At 41.7% G+C, this 24,383-nt stretch overlaps 1 protein-coding gene across 1 annotated transcript in view; it reads right to left on the bottom strand.

Moving 5' to 3' along the window:
- The window catches only part of PPFIBP1 (PPFIB scaffold protein 1), a 172,360-nt gene that overhangs the window by 57,909 nt on the left and 90,068 nt on the right, over positions 1-24,383 (bottom strand). Inside the window, exons 2-3 of the mRNA XM_077826099.1 lie at positions 15,566-15,663; positions 12,269-12,474 (exon numbers count right to left, since the gene is read on the bottom strand). Coding sequence (XP_077682225.1) covers positions 12,269-12,474; positions 15,566-15,629 — 270 coding nt within the window. The 5' untranslated portion in view covers positions 15,630-15,663. The remainder of the gene's footprint in view (positions 1-12,268; positions 12,475-15,565; positions 15,664-24,383) is intronic.

The raw sequence follows: 24,383 nt of genomic DNA on the forward strand, positions 1-24,383 counted from the left end.
GGGACTTAAAGACGAGAAGGAAGAAATTGGTCCTCTGTGACTCAATTGCCCAAAGTCACTTATTGCACATTCAGCATTTTAGAAATATCTGCATGATACAGTAGCATTCTGAGACATCCTGGCAAAGAGATGAGTACCTCAAGAAGCTCACCAAGCGAAAAAACAACACAACCACAAAATATCCCATCTGAGGTGAAACAAAATGAATTATTTCAAATGTTATTACTTACGAGCAACATGCTGCATGATAGTACATACAGAGTAATTTAAAAAAAACCCCACACAATACAGGGCATCCCTTCACAACCTCAGATATATTTCACTGTGTAAGCAAAACTTTGTATTGTGAATACATTTCTTTAAGAAGTTGCCTCAGTTTGAAGAAAAAATTATGTTGATGCTACCCAGGAACCCAGAAACTGAAAACACAGCAGGAAAATGAATCAACGGAGAGACCTCTTTTTCATAATGATTCCACCAGAAAAACGTAAACTACCTTAGAGAACAATCTGATTTAATTCACACAGATCTTTCACGCTCATCATTATTTCAAAGCATTTTATAATATCAGCAATGATTAAGTTATTTTTAAAATAGTCTTCCTATCCTCATATAAATCACTTGGGAAAGCATGGGAGCCTGATATAAGGCAATGAAGACAATGGAAAGACTCCCATTGAGTTCAACAGTCTTTGGATCAGGTCTTGTTTCTTTCCTTCTTTTTGTCTTCTTAATACATACTAAAAGAAATTCCCCAAGCTGGGTCTAATGACCACCTGCATGAGTCAGCAGAACAGCCCTGCAACTCCATGCATGCTCCAAGAATCAGACATCCTGTTGTACTCTCACAAACTGCAGTACAACATTCAAAATATAATGGAGGACCGCTCAGTTTAAAATTATAGAAATATCAAGCAGTTAAAGGTTAAGTCCTCAAGAAATTGGGGTAAATCCTGTCATTTGCTATATTGGAGTGTTGTGGCAGAGGGTGTGTTGCTTCTAGGCACCTTGGTGTACCAGGGAGATACTGCATGGTAAGAAAAATGTATCACTTTCCCAGGAAGGCAAGAATTTCTGTCATATACTCAAGCAATCAATACCTGGCACCAGGGTCAATATTCTCAGAGGAGCAGGAAGCGTGCCCCAGAGTACACTGCAGCTGTCCATCATGTGTACTCCTGTGCTCGAAGGATTCCTGATGCAGAATAACCTGCCAGTATCTCTGCTCATCCTGGCTCTGCTGGATTCTAAGCACCAGGGCAAGGCTTAGCCATTGTCTGTGTTTACATAAAACTGTTCTGGCGTTCACTGGAATTTAGCTGAAGTAATCGGGATTTACCTCACAGACAATTGAGAAAGACAGGTTAAACAAGTCCAAGAGTCTCCCAAGTAAACTCTTCTTGGATGCTAAAGGGAAGGGCTTTCTTTTAAATTACATGGTGTGTGAATAATGTGAAAAACAAATGTTCATAGCCTTTGCTGCTATTTTGTAAATCAGTGTTGCATAACTGGTATCTGTTTAGTTTTCTGAAATCAAAATGGTGAAAATATTTGATCAACATCTTCCATTGCAGGTTCTATCTATCTCACGTGCTTATGCAGCCCCATTACCACTGTTAGCCTCACAACACCCATATGAAGTGGGGAAATATCATTCCCATGTTATAGATGAAGAACTCAAGCACAGTGAGGTTAAGACTTGCTCAATGTCACACAGTAGCAGGGAACTGAACCTAAGTCTCCCAAGTGCTAGGCTAGCACCCTAACCACTGGCTCATTCTGCTTCTTTTCTGTGCAAAATCAATACAGACTGACCCCAACGGAAATCTACACACAGAGCCATATCTTTTTTATGGTGCTTATTCTAAAGCACGAGAGTCTTTCAAATATGGGTGAAAACTGATGAGGTGTGATAGCATTGTTGGTCAGTATAGCATTTTGCTAGGACACTTCATTTCCAAGCTCGAGAAGAAAGTTTCCTCTCTGTCCCAGATGGCCCAGGCTTGGTGTGTGCTCAACAGTGAATTTTCTCCACATCATTATTTTAAAAAGGCTTCAGACCATACCTGGAGCTGACAACTTTTTAAAAAAAAAAACAAAAAAAAACATTTAAAAATGTTGCCATAACCCCCCCCCTACAGTAAATAGATGGGAATCCCATTCAGGGCAGAGTAAGCCTGTATTCTCTCTTCCCCAACAAGCAGATTTTCTTTTATTGTACTGGCAATGACAGGTTTTAACAAAACTGCCAAATCAACCAAACCCAGAAACCTTTTGTAAATCCTGTGTAAAAACAGAGAGTTGACTGAGGGCAGGTCGAAACTTAAAAAGCTGCATCAGCACGGCCGCACCAGTGCGTAGCTTTAGTGCTTTAATGAAGACGCTCTAAGCCTCCGTGAGAGGCCATAGCTACGTCGAAGGGAGATGCGCTCTCCGGCTGACACAGCACTGCCTAGACAGGGGTGGGGGTGGATGAGGTCGGTATAATGACGTCACTCGGGGTGGGGTGGGGGGGTGAAAAGATCACACCCCTGAGCAACGTAGTTATACTGATATAGGTCTGTAGTGTAGACTAGAGTGGATTAAACCAAGGTCTCATGCTCAACTCAATGACGCTTCTCTGTCTATCATTCGATAGCACATCCGACCAATTCCTCACTTTCAGAGAATGTTCTAGGCAGAACCTTAATGATTTTCATGAAAACTGGAAAAACCGAAAGCGGAAAATGGGGGACACCCAGAGTCCTGTGAATCCATCTTCAACTATCTCTTCAATTGCCTATATCTCAAAGAATGGGTTGATGGCCGCCATTAACAACTTCCAGAATAACAATATCCTCCCCTCAGTTCCGCCCACCCTTCCAGAGTTTAAAATGATGACACCCTAAATGACGTGTCTCCCAGGCAGAAAGGAAAGGCAGAAGAAGGGTGGAGGGAAAGGGATGGAATCAGGGTGTATGCAGAGCCTCTGGCAGATTGGGGAGGGGGAGGAGAATGGGAGACCTGGTATGAAGAGGAAGGGCAAATGGGGGGCCCCAAAGAGGATGGGGGGAGAAAGGGAGTAGTAGGGAGTCCCTGAATGAGAGGGGGATGGGAGAGTGGTGTACATGGAGCTACTCATGAGAGGCAGGGAATGCTGGAATGCAAAGACCCACTGATGTGTGCAGTGTGCTTGGCCTACAGAAGGAACAAAGCACACTCTAGTAATAACTTCACCCATTGCTGAAAAGCAGCCTCCTCTGCGTAGGTCATGACAGCGATTTAACAGTGCACAGCAACAGTACACAATAGTACAGGAAAGCAAGCTCAGAATACTTGTTTTCATAGAAACTTGTGAGACGTTTAGGTCAGTATTTACAATTTACCAAAAAGCGTTTGCATTTGCCAGAAGTCAGGATTTACCATTTGGGCATTTCTGGACTACTTCATGTAGCCCAAAGCACATGAAGAATGAAAATACAAACTTTTCTTCCTTTCAAAGAAAGCTTTCCTCTACCAGTAACTTAGGGTTTACTATGCGGATTCTGGAGGTTGTGTGTTAAAAAAAGATGTTTTGGTGGGAGGAGAGAATGCAGACTTACTAATATTGGCTTTAATGCTATAAATAAGTGAGCAGTCCCAATGAAGTAATTGAGACGACTCACAAGCTTAAAATGCTTTGCAGGATCAGGTCCAGACTACTTAGAATCTTGCAGGATCAAGACATTACTAGTTACTAAAATCACAGACTGCAGCAACCCACAGCAACAATTGCAAAAATACATTTTAAATGAGTATGCATAGATTTCTTTTTATACACACTTCTGGAGGGGACAGTCATGTGATAAAAGATATCCTGTACCTTTTGCTGTTTAATCTGCCCTCTACCAACTAAAACTTATTTTAACACGCCAAAGCACTGAGCAATTTCGAACAGGTGCCATTTTAAAGCATTCTTTTCCCTCAAATATAGAATTTCCCTCAAAAATTAGCCTCACTTATGGCCTATGAAGGGTGATATTTTTGTTGTCCATCTCTGAACCTCTCTATTCCTGCCCCTCTTTTTTTTTTTTTTTTTTTGTTTTAAAAGATAAAATAACCAGAACTGAACACAGCATTCCAGCTAAATATTTGCTTTATATTGTGTTATATTCCATAACAACATATTTATTCCTTTCTTTATACGGGTACATCCTAACATTTAGTTTTCTGTTTTCAACACTGTTGCACATTGAACAGAGATTTTTCACTGGGCTGTCCAGTGACATACTCATGTCTCTTTCCTGAGTGTTTGCATTAACTTAGAATCCATTAATACGTATATAGCTCAAATTATTCCTTCCAACACATATTACCGAGCATTTGTCAACTCTAAACATCTGCACCATGATGCCCATTCATCTAGCTTTGTTGCGTCCCTCGAGTTCCTCAGATCTTCTCTAATCCTGACTAACCCAAATCATTTTGTGCCACCAGTAGATTTTGCCACCAAACCATTAACCCCCTATTCCTATCTCACAGGATGGTGTGCTGTGTCAGAAAAGGTATTACTGACATTCATTTGGGATGACCCACAAAAATCATGTATAGCTTCACCATTCATGAGTAAATCTCAGACTCAAACTGAGGAAACCTTTATACCACATCACACAATCATATACACAGTATCTTCCTCCCATTGACTTTAACAGGCTTTGGATCAGGCCCTATATATCTAGCTATAGCTTCCGCTACCTTAATCAGTTTAACTAGTATGCACAGAAGTCCACCTCTTCTCTCTCAAGCCTGCATCTCCTTTGAACTCTTCTTCCTTATAACCTTTGTGATTTTCACCACAGCTATAAATTAGCCAGCTATAATCATAGTGATCTACTATTAAACAGCATACTTTTAGAAGTTTTCTGGACAAGCCTGTGAAATTTCATCATAAAGAAGAAAAATACACTAAACTAATTTTACTTTTAAAAGGTTTAGCAGAAATGAAAGTGAAACACCCCCACCCACCCCCGCCCCCAAAATGAACTTAGAAGAAAGTCTGAAAACAAGTAAACAGAACCTTACAATTCACCTGAAACATTTCTAAAAATAAATAAAGCAGCTGCTGAGATCGGAAGGGGACACTATTTCAGGATGGTTAATTCCTTCAGTCACAATTCAGTATCTGCTACAACACAAAAATGCAACCCTTACTGTAATAGTGTTATGTGCAATAGTGCTACAGTTTGTTACCCAAACAAATAGCACGACTCAGAAGAAAAACAGGATGTTCTTACCCTTTTTAGTGAAGCACAGTGCTTGTGAATGTTCCAGTTACACTCCATTTCGGTCACATTTATCTTTGTGTATTTTACAGATGTGACCGAACATTGTGTCTAGTTGAGAGACCAAAAGCTGCAGCAGTAGTGATGCAGAGAGCTATCGTACCACAATACGCACAAGGGTGTGCCATCAAGATTTCCTGACGCAGATATTTTTGTGGGAAAGCTAGCAATGGCCAGGTTTCCTCATCTACCTGGAGATCGTATAGAATGTGGAGCTAGGGTGGGAAGGGAGGCTGAAGGGCACCTGCTCCCTCATCCATGGAAAGCAGTTTCTCACTAGATTTAAGACATCAAAGCCCCACCCCTGCCCCAAAGAGCCTAATTTGTTCAAATTTGAGGCACCAAAGCCCCTTCCCTTCGCACTACACAATTTCAGAAAACTAGGTGCTTTCCCACAAAGATCAGCTTCCCCTTTGAGATACCCAAGGGCCTCATCAATTTTCCTCCATTAGTCATTTCCCCCTTCCCCATCTCACTGGCTCATCTGGCAGAGAGTAATAAAGCCTCCCTTAACCTCTTTTGTTGCAGTACAAGCACTTCCCGTCTCAACTCCACAGCTTCTACCAAAATCAGGACGAGCCTCCTTTTAAATGGAAATAATTCAGTTAAAAATAGAGGTTCTGATTCTGTTTCCTGCTTACAAGCATCAAAATATAAATATGGTTAAAAACACTAGGTTTGACACTCAGATTTTACCGATGGACTATTATTTTAATAGGTGGAAGAGTTGGTGGAACGCACGAGTGCAGAGGCCAAGTGAAAATGAAAAGTAATTGAAAAAATAGTTGAACGTTCTCAAGACTCAAACATGATTTATTTAAAGTTTTAGGAGAAGATGATTTAGGAGTCTGGTTATGTTGTATCCTCACAACAATACCAAATACCTCAGTGTTTTAATTTTTGAACTGCCACCCGCTCAGTATTCAGAATAAGTAATTATATCCTGTCATACTTTTGCCAACTCTCACAATTTTATTGCAAATCTCAAAATATTTGGGTATAAACCCCCAGTTCCTGGAGTCTTGTGATTATCTGAAAATTTCAGCTTTTGTTTATTACCAAAAAAAGTTTATAGCCTCAGGATGTCAGAAAAAAGTATTGAAACCGTGAACTCTAAAAGAGTCAAACACCAGGAGGCGAGTGACAAGAACCCCACATTTTTTACTCATTGAACTCTCATGATTTTTAAGACAATCATGAATTTGTGACCCCAACTCATGATTTTCGAGTTGGCAATACTGCCCTTGTGGCTGCTTGAGAACAGGGTACAATGCATGAACTTATCAAAGATACCAACCAAAGCAGCAGGATAGATGGCTCCCAGCTATTCTCAAATCACTTATTTTATCAAAGACAGACCAAACTTGATAGTAATCCCTAGAAAGGAGGATAATCTTGTGGTTAAAGAGCACTCCACAGCTAGGCCTCTCACGAGCAAAAACTCAATTATGTGACAATTTGTGATATGGGCACTTTCCACTAGGGGGAGGATGGAATCATCACACTCCTTTCAACCTGTGATCTCTGTCAGGATCCGAATTCAGTTCTCAAGGGGCGAGAGACTACAAGTGCCATATACCATCATAAAATGCTTTCAGGATCTAACCCAGTCAGTCTAAATCAAATAAATCTATCCTATGTCTACACTAAGAAAATCAAATAAATCTTCACTTGAATACAGGATTTTTCCATGAATAAATCACATTTAACGTTTCTTGGCGAGTGATCTACTTCTGCCACATGGGAACCACTCCACATCTTAAAAAGGGCTGATTTATTTCAGTACACTTATCTCAGACAAGCAAATTTATCTTTGAAACCTAATATGCCCTCATAAAGAATACTATTGGTTTTATTAGCTCCCAGGAATCTGGCCAGCTTCTGAAGGAATTAACTCATTAAAGAGGAGGCAGAACCTGTAGCTGAGTTTGTGAGAGGACCGCGTTTTTTCATGGTGCAACAACTACACGCACGGAGTCAGGAAATCATTGTCAGCATCACAAGTCAACTCATTACCAAAAGCTGAAGATACACATGAATTGACCCATGGTGAACATGAAACTTGGCTAAAAAATGGTCACTGGCTGTTAAAGGTCACTGGCTCCTCTGTATAAAAAACATGCAGAGTTACACCCCTACCACCATTACAGAGGGGCCAAAGATGAAAGGTTTGGATCTAAACTTTGGGGAGCGTAGGTCTGGGGTTCTGGACCAGGCCCATCTTTAAACAAGACACAGTCTGGGAGTTATCCCAGAAAGGCACAGGACACTCACTCAACTTGACCATGTTTTTTCTGTAATCAATCAATCAATCAATATCACTTAAAAAGCAACAACAAATCATCCGATTTCAATCTGAAAACTCAACTCAGGAGAAGAGTGAGGTGATGCTCATGGTTATGGGAAACCATTTTAAGAAACTTGCTAGCAGCTTGAGAGTGCCTGCTACCCAGAGAGGAAGCCGGTCCTGGTAAGAGGAAGGTGCAGTTATGACTGAGGGGTGTCTTTAGGTTTTATGTTTTCCGTTTGATTTTTACTCTACATTGCTTAAAGCGAGGCTCCACTCATAAAAGCGATTAGGTAAAACGTATACCTCCTTACTCAAGAGATTTGCTCCCGTGTACCTGTTCCCAGCCAGAGCTGCTGACTTTAGTGACTAAAAAAGGTTTTGCTGCATTTAACTCTTATTAGCACCTTGGAGCCAACTCTGGGAGAGTGAGCTGAATTCTATTCCCTTTTGTGCTTCATCAACAGAATTATGTATCAAGTTTAAACTGAAAGCAACAGAGTTGCAGCGGTACAATGAAGAGCAGAATTTGGTTTGAAATATTTTTATACCCATGATGATATGCAAGAAGGATAAAAATACTGCCTTTCAATTTGTGGGGCTCATAGATAGAAATGGATTTTTTTTTTTTTATTTATTTGCAAACTGGCCATATCTGACCTGGAAAGCATTGAGAAACAAAACCAGATCTATTTACAGAGAAAAGAGACTGTGAATAATTGCTTTGCCCTGGGCACTATATACATTAAGTAGATACACATTAGAATAGAATGAGAATTTTTATTCATCAGCAACTGAAAATCCCTGAAGCTCGGGAAAGGTTATGATCACGTCATGAACATCACAGCTGTTTCCTACATCTATGGTGAGACACACTGAAACCCTGGATCCCAATACTTCTGAACTTTGAAGAAGCCTGAATCCAGATCTAAACTGTGAATGATTGGGCCCATCTCTAAGCTTAATCACACAAATCCATCCACTTCCAGCATGCACCCAGGGAAATGCCTGCATGATTTCCACCACACATTTTTTTATTCACCGGAGTTAGAAAAGCAGACAAGAAAAGCATCTTGATTCTACCCCGCTGAGTTAATTAACACATTGTGGATTTCAAATGGAGATGTTAAAAGTTCATTTTGTTCAATCGAAACATTAGTTTACCTCTGAATTCCTCAATGGAAACTACTTGATCACTTTACATAGACAACTCCATGAGCAGATGTTACTGCACAACACGTACAGCTGGTTCCAACTGGCCATTTGGCACACTCAGCCGTTTCCTTAAAATATTTCCCATCCATATTTTAACTGAACGACTTGTCCTTTGTGTAAAAAGGACATCTGAAACAGGAGGTTCGTTTTGTTTTTAAATGCTTAGTGTGTAGAATCCTGCTCTCCTTCCTTTGCGAGTCATCCCAAAGGGGCTACACATGTAAGTACAGCAGGAACAATTTGGTGTGGGGTTAGGGAGAGCCATGAGGATAACTTGAGACAGCCAATTTCAATATTGTGGGAGTGAAAGAAATCTCAGCTAACTGTACCACATTATACAGAACTATATGAGGCAGGGGTAGGCAACCTATGGCATGAGAGCTGATTTTCAGTGGCACTCACACTGCCCGGGTCCTGGCCACCAGTCCTGGGGGCTCTGCTGCCAGCCGGGGTTCCGGCCGCCAGCCCCACTCAGCCTGCTGCCAGCCCCAGGTCATGGCCATGGTCCCAGGGGCTCTGCTGCTGGCCTGGGGTACCAGCCGCCAGCCCACTGCCAGCCGGAGTTCTGTCCGCCGGCCCCCTCAGACCGCTGCTGGGCCCAGGTCCCAGCTGCCGGTCCGGTGGGCTCCGCTGCTGGACTGCGGTTCCGTCTGCCAGCCCCGCTCAGCCTGCTGCCAGCCCCGGGTCACAGCCACCGGTCTGGGGGGGGGGATCTGTTGCTAGCCTGGGGTACTGGCCGCTGGGCCCCTGCCAGCTGGGGTTCCACTGCTGGCCCTGGGTCCCGGCCACCGGTCCGGGGGGCTCTGCTGCTAGCCTGGGGTCCCATCCGCTGGCCCAGGGCTCTGCTCCTGGCCTCAACCTGGGGCTCTGCAGCCAACCCCAGCTGTGGCCCTCTGGCCCCAGCCTGGGGCACTGAGGGGTGCAGACAGGGCCAAGAAGGGGCGCAGCTCAGCATGAATCACATGGATTCTTATTATTGGCACAAGAAACTTTAAATTAGAGTGAATAAATGAAAACTCGGCACACCACTTCTGAAAGTTGCTGACCCCGGATATGAGGAATGCTAATCCAGACCCTTTCCCAGCTAGATCACTACGTCAAATTCCACCTGTGATAGCTGAAAGCTGTTACCATCTGACAGCTGTTCAGTGGTCTATGCGAAATGAGTTTGGCGATTTCTTTTCAGTTCCTAATAGGCAGGCACATCTGCATCTCAAAACCATGACCAAAACTGGCACTATTTGGCATCCTTATTGATAGTGTTAGCAGAGAAACTGGTCACGGAGATGGAACTATCTTCTTGCTGATACAGACGGCGCCTCCCGCTCACAAATAAGGCATACTACTGGCAGGCCAGCACAGCCAAACTTGTACTGCCCATGCTTTACCTGCAGAGATTTTTCATTCATCACCGATATAATTTACTTAGCACCTTTCACAAGCATTCAAATATTATAAATCAACTTCTTGGACAGCACATGATTAAGTCCCATGTTTACCCCCATTCCACACAGACATGATATTAGCTAGAGTTGATGTTATTACTGTAAATTACAGACCTTCAAGGTGCTAAAATTATAGATAACTTTATATATTTTGAAGAATTGAATCCCATATAATTCAATCTCTTCCTTCTGACATCAGTGTGTTAACCACCACTTTGGGTCTTGATCACAGATTTCAACACTGAGGGCTCTGATCCAAAGCCTGCTGAAGTCAATGAAAAGATTTCCACTGACTTCAGCAGGCTTTAGATCAGGCCCTGGGTCATTTGACGAGTATAAAGCAAAAGCTACTTCAAAAACACAGCTCTCCTCCTAGAACCTTCAATGAGAGAAAAGTTCAGCAGCTGTATTATTCCCAGGACCAGTACCTCTCAACTGAGATTTCACAGAACTACATGTGCCACTAGATGGCACCTGAAGTCAAACGGAAGCAAATTCTATCAATGAAAAGCATTACATTCTTACAGGGGCCAATATTCAAAAATGGCCTCTAATTTCGCACACATAACTGAGTTTGCATGCAGTGTTGTGAATGTTACTAACAGAATGCAGTCTTAGGAACACAAGAACTGCCCGCTTCCCCCTCCCACGCGCCCAAGGTCCATCTAGTCTGGTATCTGGTCTCCAATGGCGGACAGCACTAGCTCCTTCTGAGGAAGATGCAAAACTTGCAGTAGGTAGATGTGGAATAATCTGTTCCCTGCTCCTCCTTGCATTAGGTGTTATTCTGATTGCTAACACTTAGGCCATAGCTACACTACAAAGCTGTAGCGTTGCCAGCACACGCACTGTAAACCAATGGGAGAGAGCTCTCCTGTCACCTTACTTACTCCAGCCCCCAAGAGCGGTGGTAACTATGCCGGCGGGAGAACTTCCACACCAGCGCTTAGGTCAATGTAATTTACAATCGCTCGGGGATGGCTTATTCACACCCCTGACTGACATAAGTTATACTGACGCATGTGGTAATGTGTACATAGCCTTAGAGATTGACAAACGCTGAAGTATGAGGTCTAATATATCATTTTCACTTCCACCACCAGAGCTCCCCTGAGATATGTATTCTCCCCTAAGCCACCAAACCAGCACCAAAGGTACTCACAAACAAGGAAGATTTTCACTTGCCCCCACAAGCAAGTACACCAGGAATACTGCAACCAGAAGGGGATTAGGGATGCAAAATTAGTGGTCAGGCTGAGGCCTCTTTGAAAAGGTTGCCCTAAATTATGTCTCTCATATATTGTGCATAATTACTTCCTCTGTGCTTTCCTAAGTCACACTCTACTACAGAGTAACATACTGCTCTCAAATGCAGTAGTAACAAGCCACGGGCAAGGGAAAAATTAACCTGCCAAGTACACACTGGGGTTTCTTCAAGGTAAGGATGACAAAACTGGAATTCACAGGCACAGAAGGTAACTGGAACAGATTTGGTCTCTAATATGCAATTTATGCTGAATAATACGATATACCACTAATTTATTTCTTAAACTAACATAACAGTCAGTTAAAGATGCTATCATTCTAAAAGTTTTCCTGATACATTATTAATACCAAAAAGCGTAAACAGTTGGTCTGATCAAAAAATTTCCATCAAAAATTCAACTAACTAAAATTTTCTCTAACAGTGTCTGCTTTCCACAGACAATTTTGATTTTTTCCATAAAAATATCAAATGCCCAATCACTGGAAAAATTTCCCACCAAGAGGAGACACTGTGGTGCATCATGGAAAATGTCCAACCAGGGACCCCGGGCTATAAGGGACAATGAGATCATGAGGCTCTACAGCAGCTTTTCTGAAGCAAATTATTTCCCATTTTGTCCCAAATATTTTGGTTTTCAATTTTTGACTGAAAATTCAGAATTTTTCTGCAGAAAATAAAAACCCATTTTCTGACCAGCTGTAGCATGTAAGACAGGACACCAATATTTTATAAGAAAGTCAAGGGGATATTGTACCATTTGGCTTTGGAGCCATTCAATCAAAGCTTCTGCTGTGGAATCTGGGACCTGACATCGCAGTCCTTCTTTTTCATCTGCTTCCATCATCTCTAATAAACCACGCAAATCCTCCACAAGGTGCAGTGCTCGCAGGCTCCCCATGAATGGAGAGGTAGGGGACTGACAATCAAATATACCATTGGAATACTCCAAAGCCTTGGAACCTAGACAAAAGCAAGCAAGGATTACATTAGATAAGCCACAAGAGTAAATAAATATATAAATACAATTATGTGACTTGCTATAATACATCTAGGACGGACAGAGGTTCTCAAACAGTGGTCCGTGAGCTCCATTCAGGTGGTCCACAGATAGTTCCCTCTAAGGTGCACCCCTAGGTGACTGCATACAGAAGAATGAAGGGCCACCCACCTTATTAGTGGAGCTGCGCAGGCATGGGCTCCACTAATTAGGTGCCTGGACCCTGGAGAAGATGCACATGTAAGGTGAGGTGGTGGCCTTGGGGGGAATAGGGAGTAGGTGGGAGGGGACAGTGGAGTGAGAAGATGGGGTGAGGGGGAATTTGGGACGTGCAGGGCTGCGGCGGCCAGAGAAAGTGGTAACTTCCCCAGCTCCAGGGCTGCGGCTGCCCCTCCTTCCCAGCCCCGGCTCAAGGGCTGCCGTGGTGGGGGAGAAAGGGAGAGAACCTCCTCCTTCCCAGCCCCAGGTCGGAGGCTGCCGTGGTGGGGGAGAGGGAGAGATCGCCCTCCCATCCTTCTCAGCCCCAGCTCGGCGGCTGCCATGGCAGAGAGAGAGGGCACATCCACCACGTTAGAAAGGTAAGACTACTAATATTAAAATATGAGTAGTGTGCTTTTATTTGTAGAGCAAAAAAAATTAAGTATTAAGTTTTTTTTAATATAGTGCTTTTATCCAAAGCTCTTTACAATAGTTAGCTGATGGTATGAACAACATTTGGAAAGACCATTCAACATTAAGTGGTCCACCGAGACCCTCAGCAATTTTCAAGTGGTCCGTGGAAAAAAAAGTTTGAGAAGCACTGATCTAGGAGGTTAGGCACCTACAGGGATTCCTAGTGACAAATATTATTACCAACAAAATTCAGACCTGGATCTGGATTTTGAACCTCCCAGTTTTTAAGGGTGTTTGGATGTAGGCTCATCTACAGCACAAACATAGGTAATTATTCACTGATACTCATCTGGTGTCCTGCTGCTACCTGTAATTTGTATTTTTTCTACAATTTTAATGTACAGGAAACCTAACATGATATATCACGGACTGTATTGCACCAGAGTAACATGCCAATACAAAGTACACTGGAGTTCAAGGCACAGCTTGGTCCCCTAGCTCCCCAGGCTACCAGAGGTTGGGAATACTATGGAAGAAACATGCTCAGCCCTAGCAGTGTTTTGTCTCACTCTGTGGTGACTACATGACCCAAGAGAGCTGATGGGTTCCACAGGGAATTGCAGTCAACATTTTTCACTCAAAAAGATAGGTTACTCTGATGTAAGGGCTTGGAAGCCTTTAAAAAAATAAAGAGAATAAAGAGGGAGAGAAAGGAAATATTGAATGACTTCCCCTAAAATTAAAACCCTAAGCCCAAACAAGTTGGATATCGTGGAGTTCACACATTAGTATTAGTAAGCAAAAGTTATCATTCACTAACACAAAGGTTTCAAGTGGTACCTGTGTTAGTCTGTATCTGCAATAAGGTGAAGATGCATCTGCTGAAGTGGGTTTAGCCCACGAAAGCTTATACCCAAATATATTGGTTAGTCTCTAACATGCCACAAGTACCCCTGGTTCATTTTACTAACACAAAGGATGTTCACTTTAAAGTTAAAGGTTCAATAAAAAAGGGAAGAAATTCACAGTTAAAGCCGATTTAAATTAGCTTAGATAATTCTGTCTCGACACTGCAACACACTGATGTGAGACTGCCACATCTGTAACGACTTAATACTGTAATGCCTAGACACAATGAGACATATTAACGACAAAGTATCAGCTTTTGTGTTGTTAACTGTTTCGATATTGCAGATATATGCAGAATGTACACTTCCTTCTAAGCCTTCATTTGTCTGGCAGTCTGAAAAATGCAAGCATTCCAACTATTAATTCCCCTTGAGAAAATTAAAAAGAGAAAAATCCCTTGCAGAAGTATAGGAGATGTTAGGACAGAATTAACAACTCGTTTTCAATATTATTTAAAGGTTTGTAAAGACATACGTAATTAAGTCTTTGGTGCCTTAAACATCCTGATAACCACCCTTTATTTTTACATTAAACCCCATGCTGTCCAAGCCTACTTGGGCCCTTTATAATACAGATGCTTGACCAGATCTGCATGCTAATACCTACTTAAAGATTTTTTTTATTTTTTTTTAAGAGATAGACTATATCAATCCTAGGACATCATTATGACCCATTGTATTCACTGCACATATGTGCCAGAGGTCTTTAAGGAGATAGCATCGTGGAGAAAAGTCAGTTCCAGCAAAGCAGGCACTTTTTGAAACTTTTTAAAGGAAATTATTGTATGTGGGATTGTTGAAGCCTTCATATCTCTGATGCTGCCTACGCAGAATACTTCTTCCCTTTGAACAGCTGTTTGGATAGCTCTGCTGGAATGGAATCAAACCAAAAACTTCTGTCTGCTTTGTTTCTGTTTTATATGATTGTATTTTTTTCACAGCTCACTGGACACAGCTTTAAGAGTTCAGGAAGTAATATACTTTTTGATCTCTCTCCCCAGCCCAGTAAAAACGTATGAGCGAATTGCTCATGCTTATGAAAACATTAAAGTTAGAGATAGGCCCAAACCAAAGCCTGATTCAAAAACCCTCTACTTCAAAGGGATCAAAATTCAGTTGTTAATCTGAATTGTCCCATCCAGGCCCATTTAATTAATTTCTCCCAAGACTTGAATGAGGTACAGCACTAGATAAGCTTTCCCTTCCTGACACCCCACTACTCTTCAAACACACACTAATCCTGATTCGAAACATCCTTGGCTATTCCAGTCCTTCAAGTTGAACCACATTGCCCACTGGTTTTGTGAAGTATAGTGACGGGGAGATCAGAGAAAGGGTGCAATTGCATTGGCACTATGTGTTTGCAGGCATTTGTGCCATCCTCTTTCAAATCTGTTTGCATCCTTTGAGTTTCACAAACTAGTTAGTAGGAAGTCAAACACAGTTCTATTTGCATCCTCCTTCGACTGGAACTCAGCCCTCCACATATGAAAGGAGAATTGAACTGGTTAAACAAACAGCATAATGTTTTTACCTGCTATAATGCCATCCATCTGTTCCAAAGCTGCAGCCAGCATATCACTTGCGTCACTCATCATCTTCCTGCTTCTCAAGGGTACTCGCTTCTAAAGCCTAACAAGAAATGAAATGATAATTCCGTTACATGGACACCAAATCTTCAAAAGGCTCAACCATGCAAGTCAGTCTGCAAGTGGCTATTCATTTCGCCGCTGTATTAATTAGGGTGGAATACATCGGCCAAAAGTGTTAAGATAATCCAACATTAAATAGTACTAAACAAGGTCTGGGGTTTGGTATACAGAGACCTCAGCTTGTTTAATACTATGGCAAACGCACCATTAAAAATCCTTGTACCCTGTTGTTAAAGATACAGAGAAGGAAAAAACAGTTAAAGTATCTGCAATGAAAAATATTAAGTTCAAATTTCATTTTAACAACCTCCCTTGTTCCCTTTCCTTTAGCTGGAGAGAGTTTTTAGAAGGAAACCTTCCCGTCTTGTTTGACGGTCTCTTAGATGGTAATAACTGCCCTTTTGGGGAAGAGGGAAGTGAGTTGAAATGGGCTGGAACTGTTATTGTTGCTGTTATAGTCTCATCCCATTTTATTTCAAAAAAAGAAAAGGAGGACTTGTGGCACCTTAGAGACTAACATTTATTTGAGCATAAGCTTTCGTGAGCTACAGCTCACTTCATCGGATGCATTCAGTGGAAAATACAGTGGGGAGATTTATACACACAGAGAACATGAAACAATGGGTGTTACCATACACACTGTAACAAGAGTGATCAGGTAAGGTGAGCTGTTTGTTACCAGCAGGAGAGCGGGGGGAGGAGGGGGGGGGAGGTGGCGGAACCTTTTATAGTGATAATCAAGGTGGGCCATTTCCAGCAGTTGACAAGAAAGTCTGAGGAACAGCAGGGGGGAGGGGGAATAAACAAGGGGAAATGGTTTTACTTTGTGTAATGACACATCCACTCCCAGTCTTTATACAAGCCTAAGTTAATTGTATCCAGTTTGCAAATGAATTCCAATTCAGCAGTCTCTCATTGGAGTCTGTTTTTGAAGCACAAATCAGACGTCAAGAATTATAACATTCAAAAACCAGTCGGAGAACACTTCAATCTCTTTGGTCACTCGATTACAGACCTAAAAGTGCAATTCTTCAACAAAAAAACTTCAGAAACACATACAATTAACTTAGGCTTGAATAAAGACTGGGAGTGGATGTGTCATTACACAAGGTAAAACTATTTCCCCTTGTTTATTTCCCCCTCTACTGTTCCTCACACGTTCTTGTCAACGGCTGGAAATGGCCCTCCTTGATTAACACTATAAAAGGTTATCCCCCCACTCTCCTGCTGGTAATAGCTCACCTTTCCTGATCACTCTTGTTACAGCATGTATGGTAACATCCATTGTTTCATGTTCTCTGTGTATATAAAATCTCCCCACTGTATTTTCCATTGTATGCACCCGATGAAGTGAGCTGTAGCTCACCAAAGCTTATGCTCAGACAAATGTGTTAGTCTCTAAGGTGTCAAGTCCTCCTTTTCTTTTTGCGAATACAGACTAACACGGCTGCTACTCTGAAACCTGTCATTTTATTTCAAGTGGTCTTTGGGATTCAGATGGAGCGGGTAGGGCTAGCGCTGCCATCTGGATCCCTCTCTCTGGCCCAGGCTGGTCAGGACATCTCTCGGGATCAGGATGAGGAAGGCTAGGGTCCCAGACGACACTGGGGACCAGTCGTGAGGACGAAGTTGGTCCAGTAGCCTCACTCTGTTCTTATTCCTTCCCCCAAAAAAGTCTTTAAGGACCCAAAAAGGGAGTCATAGGTTGAGTAGCTCATCCCCTCATTATTTTGTCCACCAATTAGGCCTAGTATCTGACACATCAGTTTTGGTTCATTAGTTTTTGGTTCCACATTTCTTGTTTTTACTGAACTGAACAGTCTTTGAGTTACATTAATAGGCCTCTTTGCTTAGACTAATTCAGTTTTTTTGGTCTCACTTTCATACCTTTTTATAACATACAACTACTTTCCATGAACATTTGTTTTATAGGTTATTGCAACATCTCTTGAACTTTCATGTACTTTTTCACAATTAAGCTTAAAATTAGGGTACATTTGTAAGCCCAATTACCACAGCATCACTCAGTGTCCTCTAAATTTAGGAAGCTTACAAAGCAGCAGGTTTCCTTCCTGACCACTGGCAATATCAGCAGACATATCTCACCTAAGCCCTGACTGAGCTGCTAGGAAATCAAGTCTTTGCTTGGTGGGCAGGTCTCTATCTTTGGCAGGTCTGTTCACAGTCACGTTCATAGGCACCAACTGCCTGTATTATAGAACATTGGTGGCCCTCTAATTCCCACCAGCAGTGTCATGTGATGCTTCAGACAGCTCACACAGAAGAAACAGTAAGCTCTAATAGCCAACTGAAATTTGCCAAAAGGGAAGTAAATTGCAGGTGAAGCTTTAATGATAGCAGTGAGCTTGAGTCTCTGCTTTACAGCTCCCCATGGCCCACAACCCCTCTTCTCTTCTGTAGTCCCTCACAAATCAAAGACAGTCCCACAGTGGATGAGAAAGGAAATAACTCTTTTGGTTAACAGGGCACACTGTTCTATATCAATGGTGCATCTGGGGGGAAAGAACCCAATTGCAGATAATCCAGGTTTCAGGAAGTTCAGGTAAGTCAGGGGTCTAGTGTTCCATGCATTACGTCAATAGAGACTGAGGGGAAAAAACAGCCCATGTGTAGTTTTAGGACTTCTCTAAAGGTTCTAAATATATGTCACTTGCATTATTGTGACTCTGTCTGTAGAAACATGATGACAAATGGGGGCAAAATAAAAGAAATGCCAATGTTCTTCATAAATATCAAATAAAATAAATTATCAAATAAAAATGCAAAAATAGTTTCTTGTACATAAGGAGAGTGCTTCTAGTTTTTTTTTTTTTTTTTTTAACAAGAGTCAGCAGTGTGTGAACCAAATTGTCCCCTGGAAGAACTCCAGAGAAGACAATGGAGTTACACCACAATTAATCTAATCCTAGAATGCTTAGAATTTGAGGAATAAAGAGGGATTTAAAAACTAGACTTTTCTTGGAAGGACACACTACTCTACTCTTCAAGTACTGCTTGGAAGGCTAAGTATGCTGGACATACTTCCCAAGATGATAAGCTGGGAGTTTGGGAATTTAAATGGGTGATTTAAAGAAGAAAGCAGTATTTTTAAGTTTTGGTCCTCAAACTTAATTTCTTAGTTGAATCACTCCCACTTTCCCAGCTGCAACCACTCATCCTTGTTTCCTGTTATCCTTTAGCTCATGAGAACACTCAACTTTCAAAAAATCAACACAAGAGGCTCTTAAAGATGGCAACCCACTTCCTTTGCACCAATTTCAACTGACTGCATCAGAACTGGCCCAGACCAGAAGATCAGCCACAGCCTCTCCCCACTGTGCCTAGCCGAGGCAACTGGTGAAACCCTGCAGCAGGAATCAAAAGGGGGCAAAGTTAAATGCACAAGTGGAAGCCATCTTAGGAGTATCTGGTGTGCCAGAGTTCAAATCTCTATGGCTCTTATTTTAAACTAAGTGAAGGGAAGAATTAACCCCTCACCATAAGTATTTATAGCCAATGAACTTTGCCTAATGAACCAGCTTACCTTCCCTCATTTTAAGTGTAATGCAGCTCAGAGACAAGTTGACATATCTTATTAGAAAGTAACAAAAAAACCTTACACAAGGCGAAAAACATCCTGCAGTTGTGAAGGGAGATTTTATATATCTATTAGGGCTGTCAAATTATTAAAAAATTAATCGCGATTAATCAAAGTTTTAATTGTACTGTTAATAATAAAACTACCAATTTAAATTTACTATAAATATTTTTGGATATTTTTCTACATTTTAAAATATATTGATTTCAATTATAATGCAGAATACAAAGTGCTCATTTTATATTATTTTTTATTACAAATATTTGCACTGTAAAAAAAGATAAAAGACAGTGCAATCTATAAGTCAACGCATGAAGGGGTATAAGAATGTTTGGCATATCTGGCATGTAAATACATTGCAATGCTGGCTACAACAGTGCCATGTGAATGCCTGTTCTCAGTTTCAGGTGGGATTGTAAATAAGAAGCAGGCAGCATTATCTCCTGTAAATGTAAACAAGCTTGTTTGTCTTAGTGATTGGCTGAACAAGATGTAGGACTGAGTGGACTTGTAGGCTCTAAAGTTTTACATGGTTTTGTTTTTGAATGCAGTTATGTAACAAAACAAATTCGACATTTGTAAGTTGCACTTTCACAATAAAGAGATTGTATTACAGTACTTCTATGAGGTGAACTGAAAAATACCATTTGTTTCTTTTTTACAGAGCAAATATTTGTAACCAAAAATAATAATATAAAGTGAGCGCTGTACACTTTTTATTCTGCGTTGTCACTGAAAATCAATACATTTGAAAATGTAAAAAAAATCCAAAAATATTTATAGTGAATTTAAATTGGTATTCTATTAACAGTACAATTAAAACTTTGATTAATCACAATTTTTTAATCAGAGTTAATTTGTTTTGAGTTAATCGCTTGAGTTAACTGCGATTGACAACCCTAATATTTATACACACTAGATAGTATTTACCGCTTGCGTAAACATCCTTGTATTCAACATAGCAATCATTTGGGTTCAGATTTTATCTCAGAGCTCCCTATATTTGCTTATTACACCAAGGGAAGAATACGTGGCCCCTTTGTCTTATACCTAAGGTTTAGGGCACTAGGCCACCAACTCCTGTTCAATTAATTATTGTGCTATTATTACACTGAAATTGCATAGAAATCAACAAAAGCATATACTTAGTATCCTTGTCTATCTAGGTACATAGATGGATGCCCTCATCACGGTATACAAGCAGCTCACAAACAATGATTTAGCCTCAAACCCACCTACCTACCCACCCCCGAGGTAGAAAAGTATTTATCCACATTTTTACAAATGGAGAACTGAAGAACAAAGATTAAAAGCCTGCTTCAACATTCATTGAAGTCAGTGGCAGTCCTTTCAGTGTCTCGCCCAAGGTCACAAAAGAAGTCTGTGGTACTGCTGAGATTAAACCCAGATCGAACTCCCAGTCCACTGCCTTAACTACAAAATCAGTAAGAAACTTGAAGATGGTATAGGGAAAATTTGGGCTAACCCTACTGTCTGGGACTCTTAGCAGAGCAATTCATGCAATAAGATCCCAAGATTTCAGACTACTGAGTCAACGGAGGGGGATACGCTTTCCTCATACCTCCTTTTCCTAACCACCTAATGTCCAAAGTTGAAAATCTGGTGAGAAGCAGATGGGTACTTTGAAGCATATTCTGTATGGATAACAGTGAAGTTGCTGGGTGACTGGATCAACAGGGGCCATCACGGTATAAAGCAGTGGTTCTCAAACTGATCTTTGTGTACCCCTGGGGGGCATGCAGAGGTCTTCTGGGGTACATCAACTCATCTAGATATCTGCCTAGTTTTACAACAGGCTACATAAAAAGCACAAGCGAAGTCAGTACAAACTGAAATTTCATACAGACAGTGACCTGACTTGTTTATCCTGTTCTATACACTGAAATGTAAATACAATATTTATATTCCAATTGATTTATTTTATAATTATATGGTAAAAATTAGAATGTAAGCAATTTTTCAGTAATAGTTGCTGTGAAACTTTTGTATTTTTAGGTCTGATTTTGTAAGCAAGTAGTTTTTAAGTGAGGTGAAACTTGGGGGTGCACAAGAGAAATCAGACTCCTGAAAGGGGTACAGTCATCTGGAAAGGTTGAGAGCCACTGGAATAAGGGGCTTGAATTCCAGCCCAGGCCAGTAGGGACAAAAAGTTATTACGGTCTCAAAGCTGTCTGGTGTCCTATGTGAAATGAGGTGGTGATGTCAGTTCAGTTTTTATAAAATAACACAGCCACATCACAAAAACCACCAACATGGTTGTTATCCTTGTTGACAGTCTCAGAGGAGAGGCCAAAGGTTGAATGACCATGAAAACTGAACTACCATCTTGCCCTTAGGGCTGGTTCCATTCCAAGCCAAGTCTGTATCACACTGGTGTGAGAAAGTTTGAGCTGCTGCTTCCCATGCCTTGGTTTACCTCTTTGGGTGTGTCTACACTGCAGCTGGAGGTATAATTTCTAGCTTGGGTAGATGCACACATGATAGCTTTGATCGAGCAAGTGTGCTACGAATTGTCAAGTAACCACAGTTGCACAGCTAGCCACCTAAATATATAGCTAAGGCCTCAGATGGACTGTCCCCCTGTGCCGCTGCAGCCACACTATTTTTAGCATACCAGCTCAATCAGAGCTAGCGCGTGTACACCTACCTAACCTGGAAATTACACCTCCTGGCTCCAGCGTAGACGTATCTTTTATGGCTGGAAGACTTGAATCTTTGGGGTGTCAATGTGGATGCCTTCAGAAGCACTAAGTTCACCTTTTAAAAAAATGCAGTGGTCTTTACCAAGGTGGCAAGCCACTGTGTTGAAAGGGAGTTTATACACACATGCACTGAATTTATACGTCACATGGCCAATACATGTACGCATGTGCTTAACTTTAAAGACATCAGTAGTTCCAGCAAAGGCAATGTATCTACATGCTTAAAGTTAAGTACAGGAACTCCTCACTTAAAGTCATCCTGGCTAACATTGTTTCATTGCTGATCTATTAGTGAACATGCTCGTTTAAAGTTGTGCAATGCTCCCTTCTAACGTCCTTTGGCAGCCGCCTGCTTTGTCCACTGCTTGCAGGAAGAGCAGCCCGTGGCAACTAGCTGCTAGGGGCTTGGAACCAGGGCGGACCGGCAGCCCCCCATCAGCTCCCCGCTCCCCTAAGTTCCCTGTGCAGCAGCTGCCCAGCAGGCTACCAGTTGCCGGCAGTTCAGCTGCCCCTCCCCGCACTGCCACGTGCTGCTCCTGCCCTCTGCCTTGGAGCTGCTCCCCGATACTCTTGCTTGCTGGGGGGGGGGGGCTAATGTCAGGGTGTCCCCCTCCCCCCATCTTCCATAGAGCAGGGGGGACACATGGACAGAGGGAGCTGCATCAGGTCTCAGCTTGCTGATCTAATTAACAAGGCAGTGTACTTCTGACCCCACTCTTCATACTTAAAGGGGAAATGTGCATCTCTATCTCTCAAACACACACAGGGTGTGTGTGTCTGTCTCTGTCTGCCCTCCCTCCTTTCCTGCTGCCTTGTAGAGAGTGAGAGTTAACCCTTGAGGGCTCAGGCAATTGCTAGTTCACCACTTAGCAGTAAGGCCTTCCCTGAGAAATATCCCACCCTCTGACTCCTCCACCTCAACCAAGCTTCACAATAATCATCACTGTGTACCGGTATTAAATTGTTTGTTTAAAACTTATACTGTGTGCGCGTGTGTGTGTATATATACACACACACACACACACACACCCCCCACACACCAGCTTTAAAGAATAGAAACTACAGTACCTCCCCGATTTCCATGGCTCTGACTCAGCAAAGTACTAAAGCACATACAGGAACTCCTCACTTAACGTTGTAGTTATGTTCCTGAAAAATGCGACTTCAAGCGAAACGATGTTAAGCGAATCCAATTTCCCCATAAGACTTAACGTAAATGAGGGGGTTAGGTTCCAGGGAAATTTTTTTCTGAAATTTTTTTCACCAGACAAAAGACTAATATATACAGAAAAAATTTTCCCTGGAACCTAACCCCCTCATTTACGTTAAGTCTTATGGGGAAATTGGATTCGCTTAACATCGTTTCGCTTGAAGTCGCATTTTTCAGGAACATAACTACAACGTTAAGCGAGGAGTTCCTGTATGTGCTTTAGCACTTTGCTGAGTCAGAGCCATGGAAATCGGGGAGGTACTGTAGTTTCTATTCTAGCACAATGAAGATATGAGTCACAGGGATACTCTAGATTGTTGTGGCTTACATCTGGTACACAAATAGTCTGTGTGAGAGAACACGTCTACTATAAACATAGATATAGCACAAGGCTAAACAAAAATCAGAGAGGGAGAATCATTTTAACCTTTTGCATGCCCTGCCACTGTGTCTTCTTAACAAAGGTCAGATATTTTCAGCATCATTGGCAGCACTCAGCTCCAGTGTAAACAATAAGGAAAGCTGTTCATCTAATTTTTGGTGTAAAAAGCAAAACAATTCTAAAGTTTCCCTACACAATAGTCATCTATAGGTATAAACCACCTGCCAGGCAACTTTTATTGCAGACCGCCAGCTCTCTCTTTTGAAAGGCTACACTGAAAAAGGCCAGTGAGCATCATATCTTTTCCATCAAAGCTCTTCTTGCAGCAAATCAGCAAGAAGTGGATCTGAACCTTAAGGATACCCTTTGAATGATGGAATAAAGGCTACTGAACTTACATAATGACATACGTGTTGTTTTTTTAACCTAGTTACCGAAGTTTGAGAAGCTGCAGTAATTTCTGAAAGGGAAAAAGTAACACGTGGATGAGCTGAACATAAAAAGGTCTAACCAAATCAAAGAATTATAGCTGCAGGTTTTTGGCATAAGGTACAAAAGCAATAAAGATCAAACAATTTATTGCCTGCCATTATAGCAAATCTTCCCTAAAATATCTATGGGTCAGCTGCCTACTTGTTTGATAAGGGAGGAAAAAAACTCCCTCTTCCTTTGACGATTGCCTAGACAATTAAGGACTTCTTGCCCTTCCCTAACGTAGTATAAGAATCTTCATGAATAGAGAATGGGCATGGTCATCTTTAGATTTATCTTGAGTCCTCTAAGGCAG

The sequence above is a fragment of the Eretmochelys imbricata genome, chromosome 1 (assembly GCF_965152235.1).
Source record: "Eretmochelys imbricata isolate rEreImb1 chromosome 1, rEreImb1.hap1, whole genome shotgun sequence".
Taxonomy (NCBI): Eukaryota; Metazoa; Chordata; order Testudines; family Cheloniidae; genus Eretmochelys; species Eretmochelys imbricata.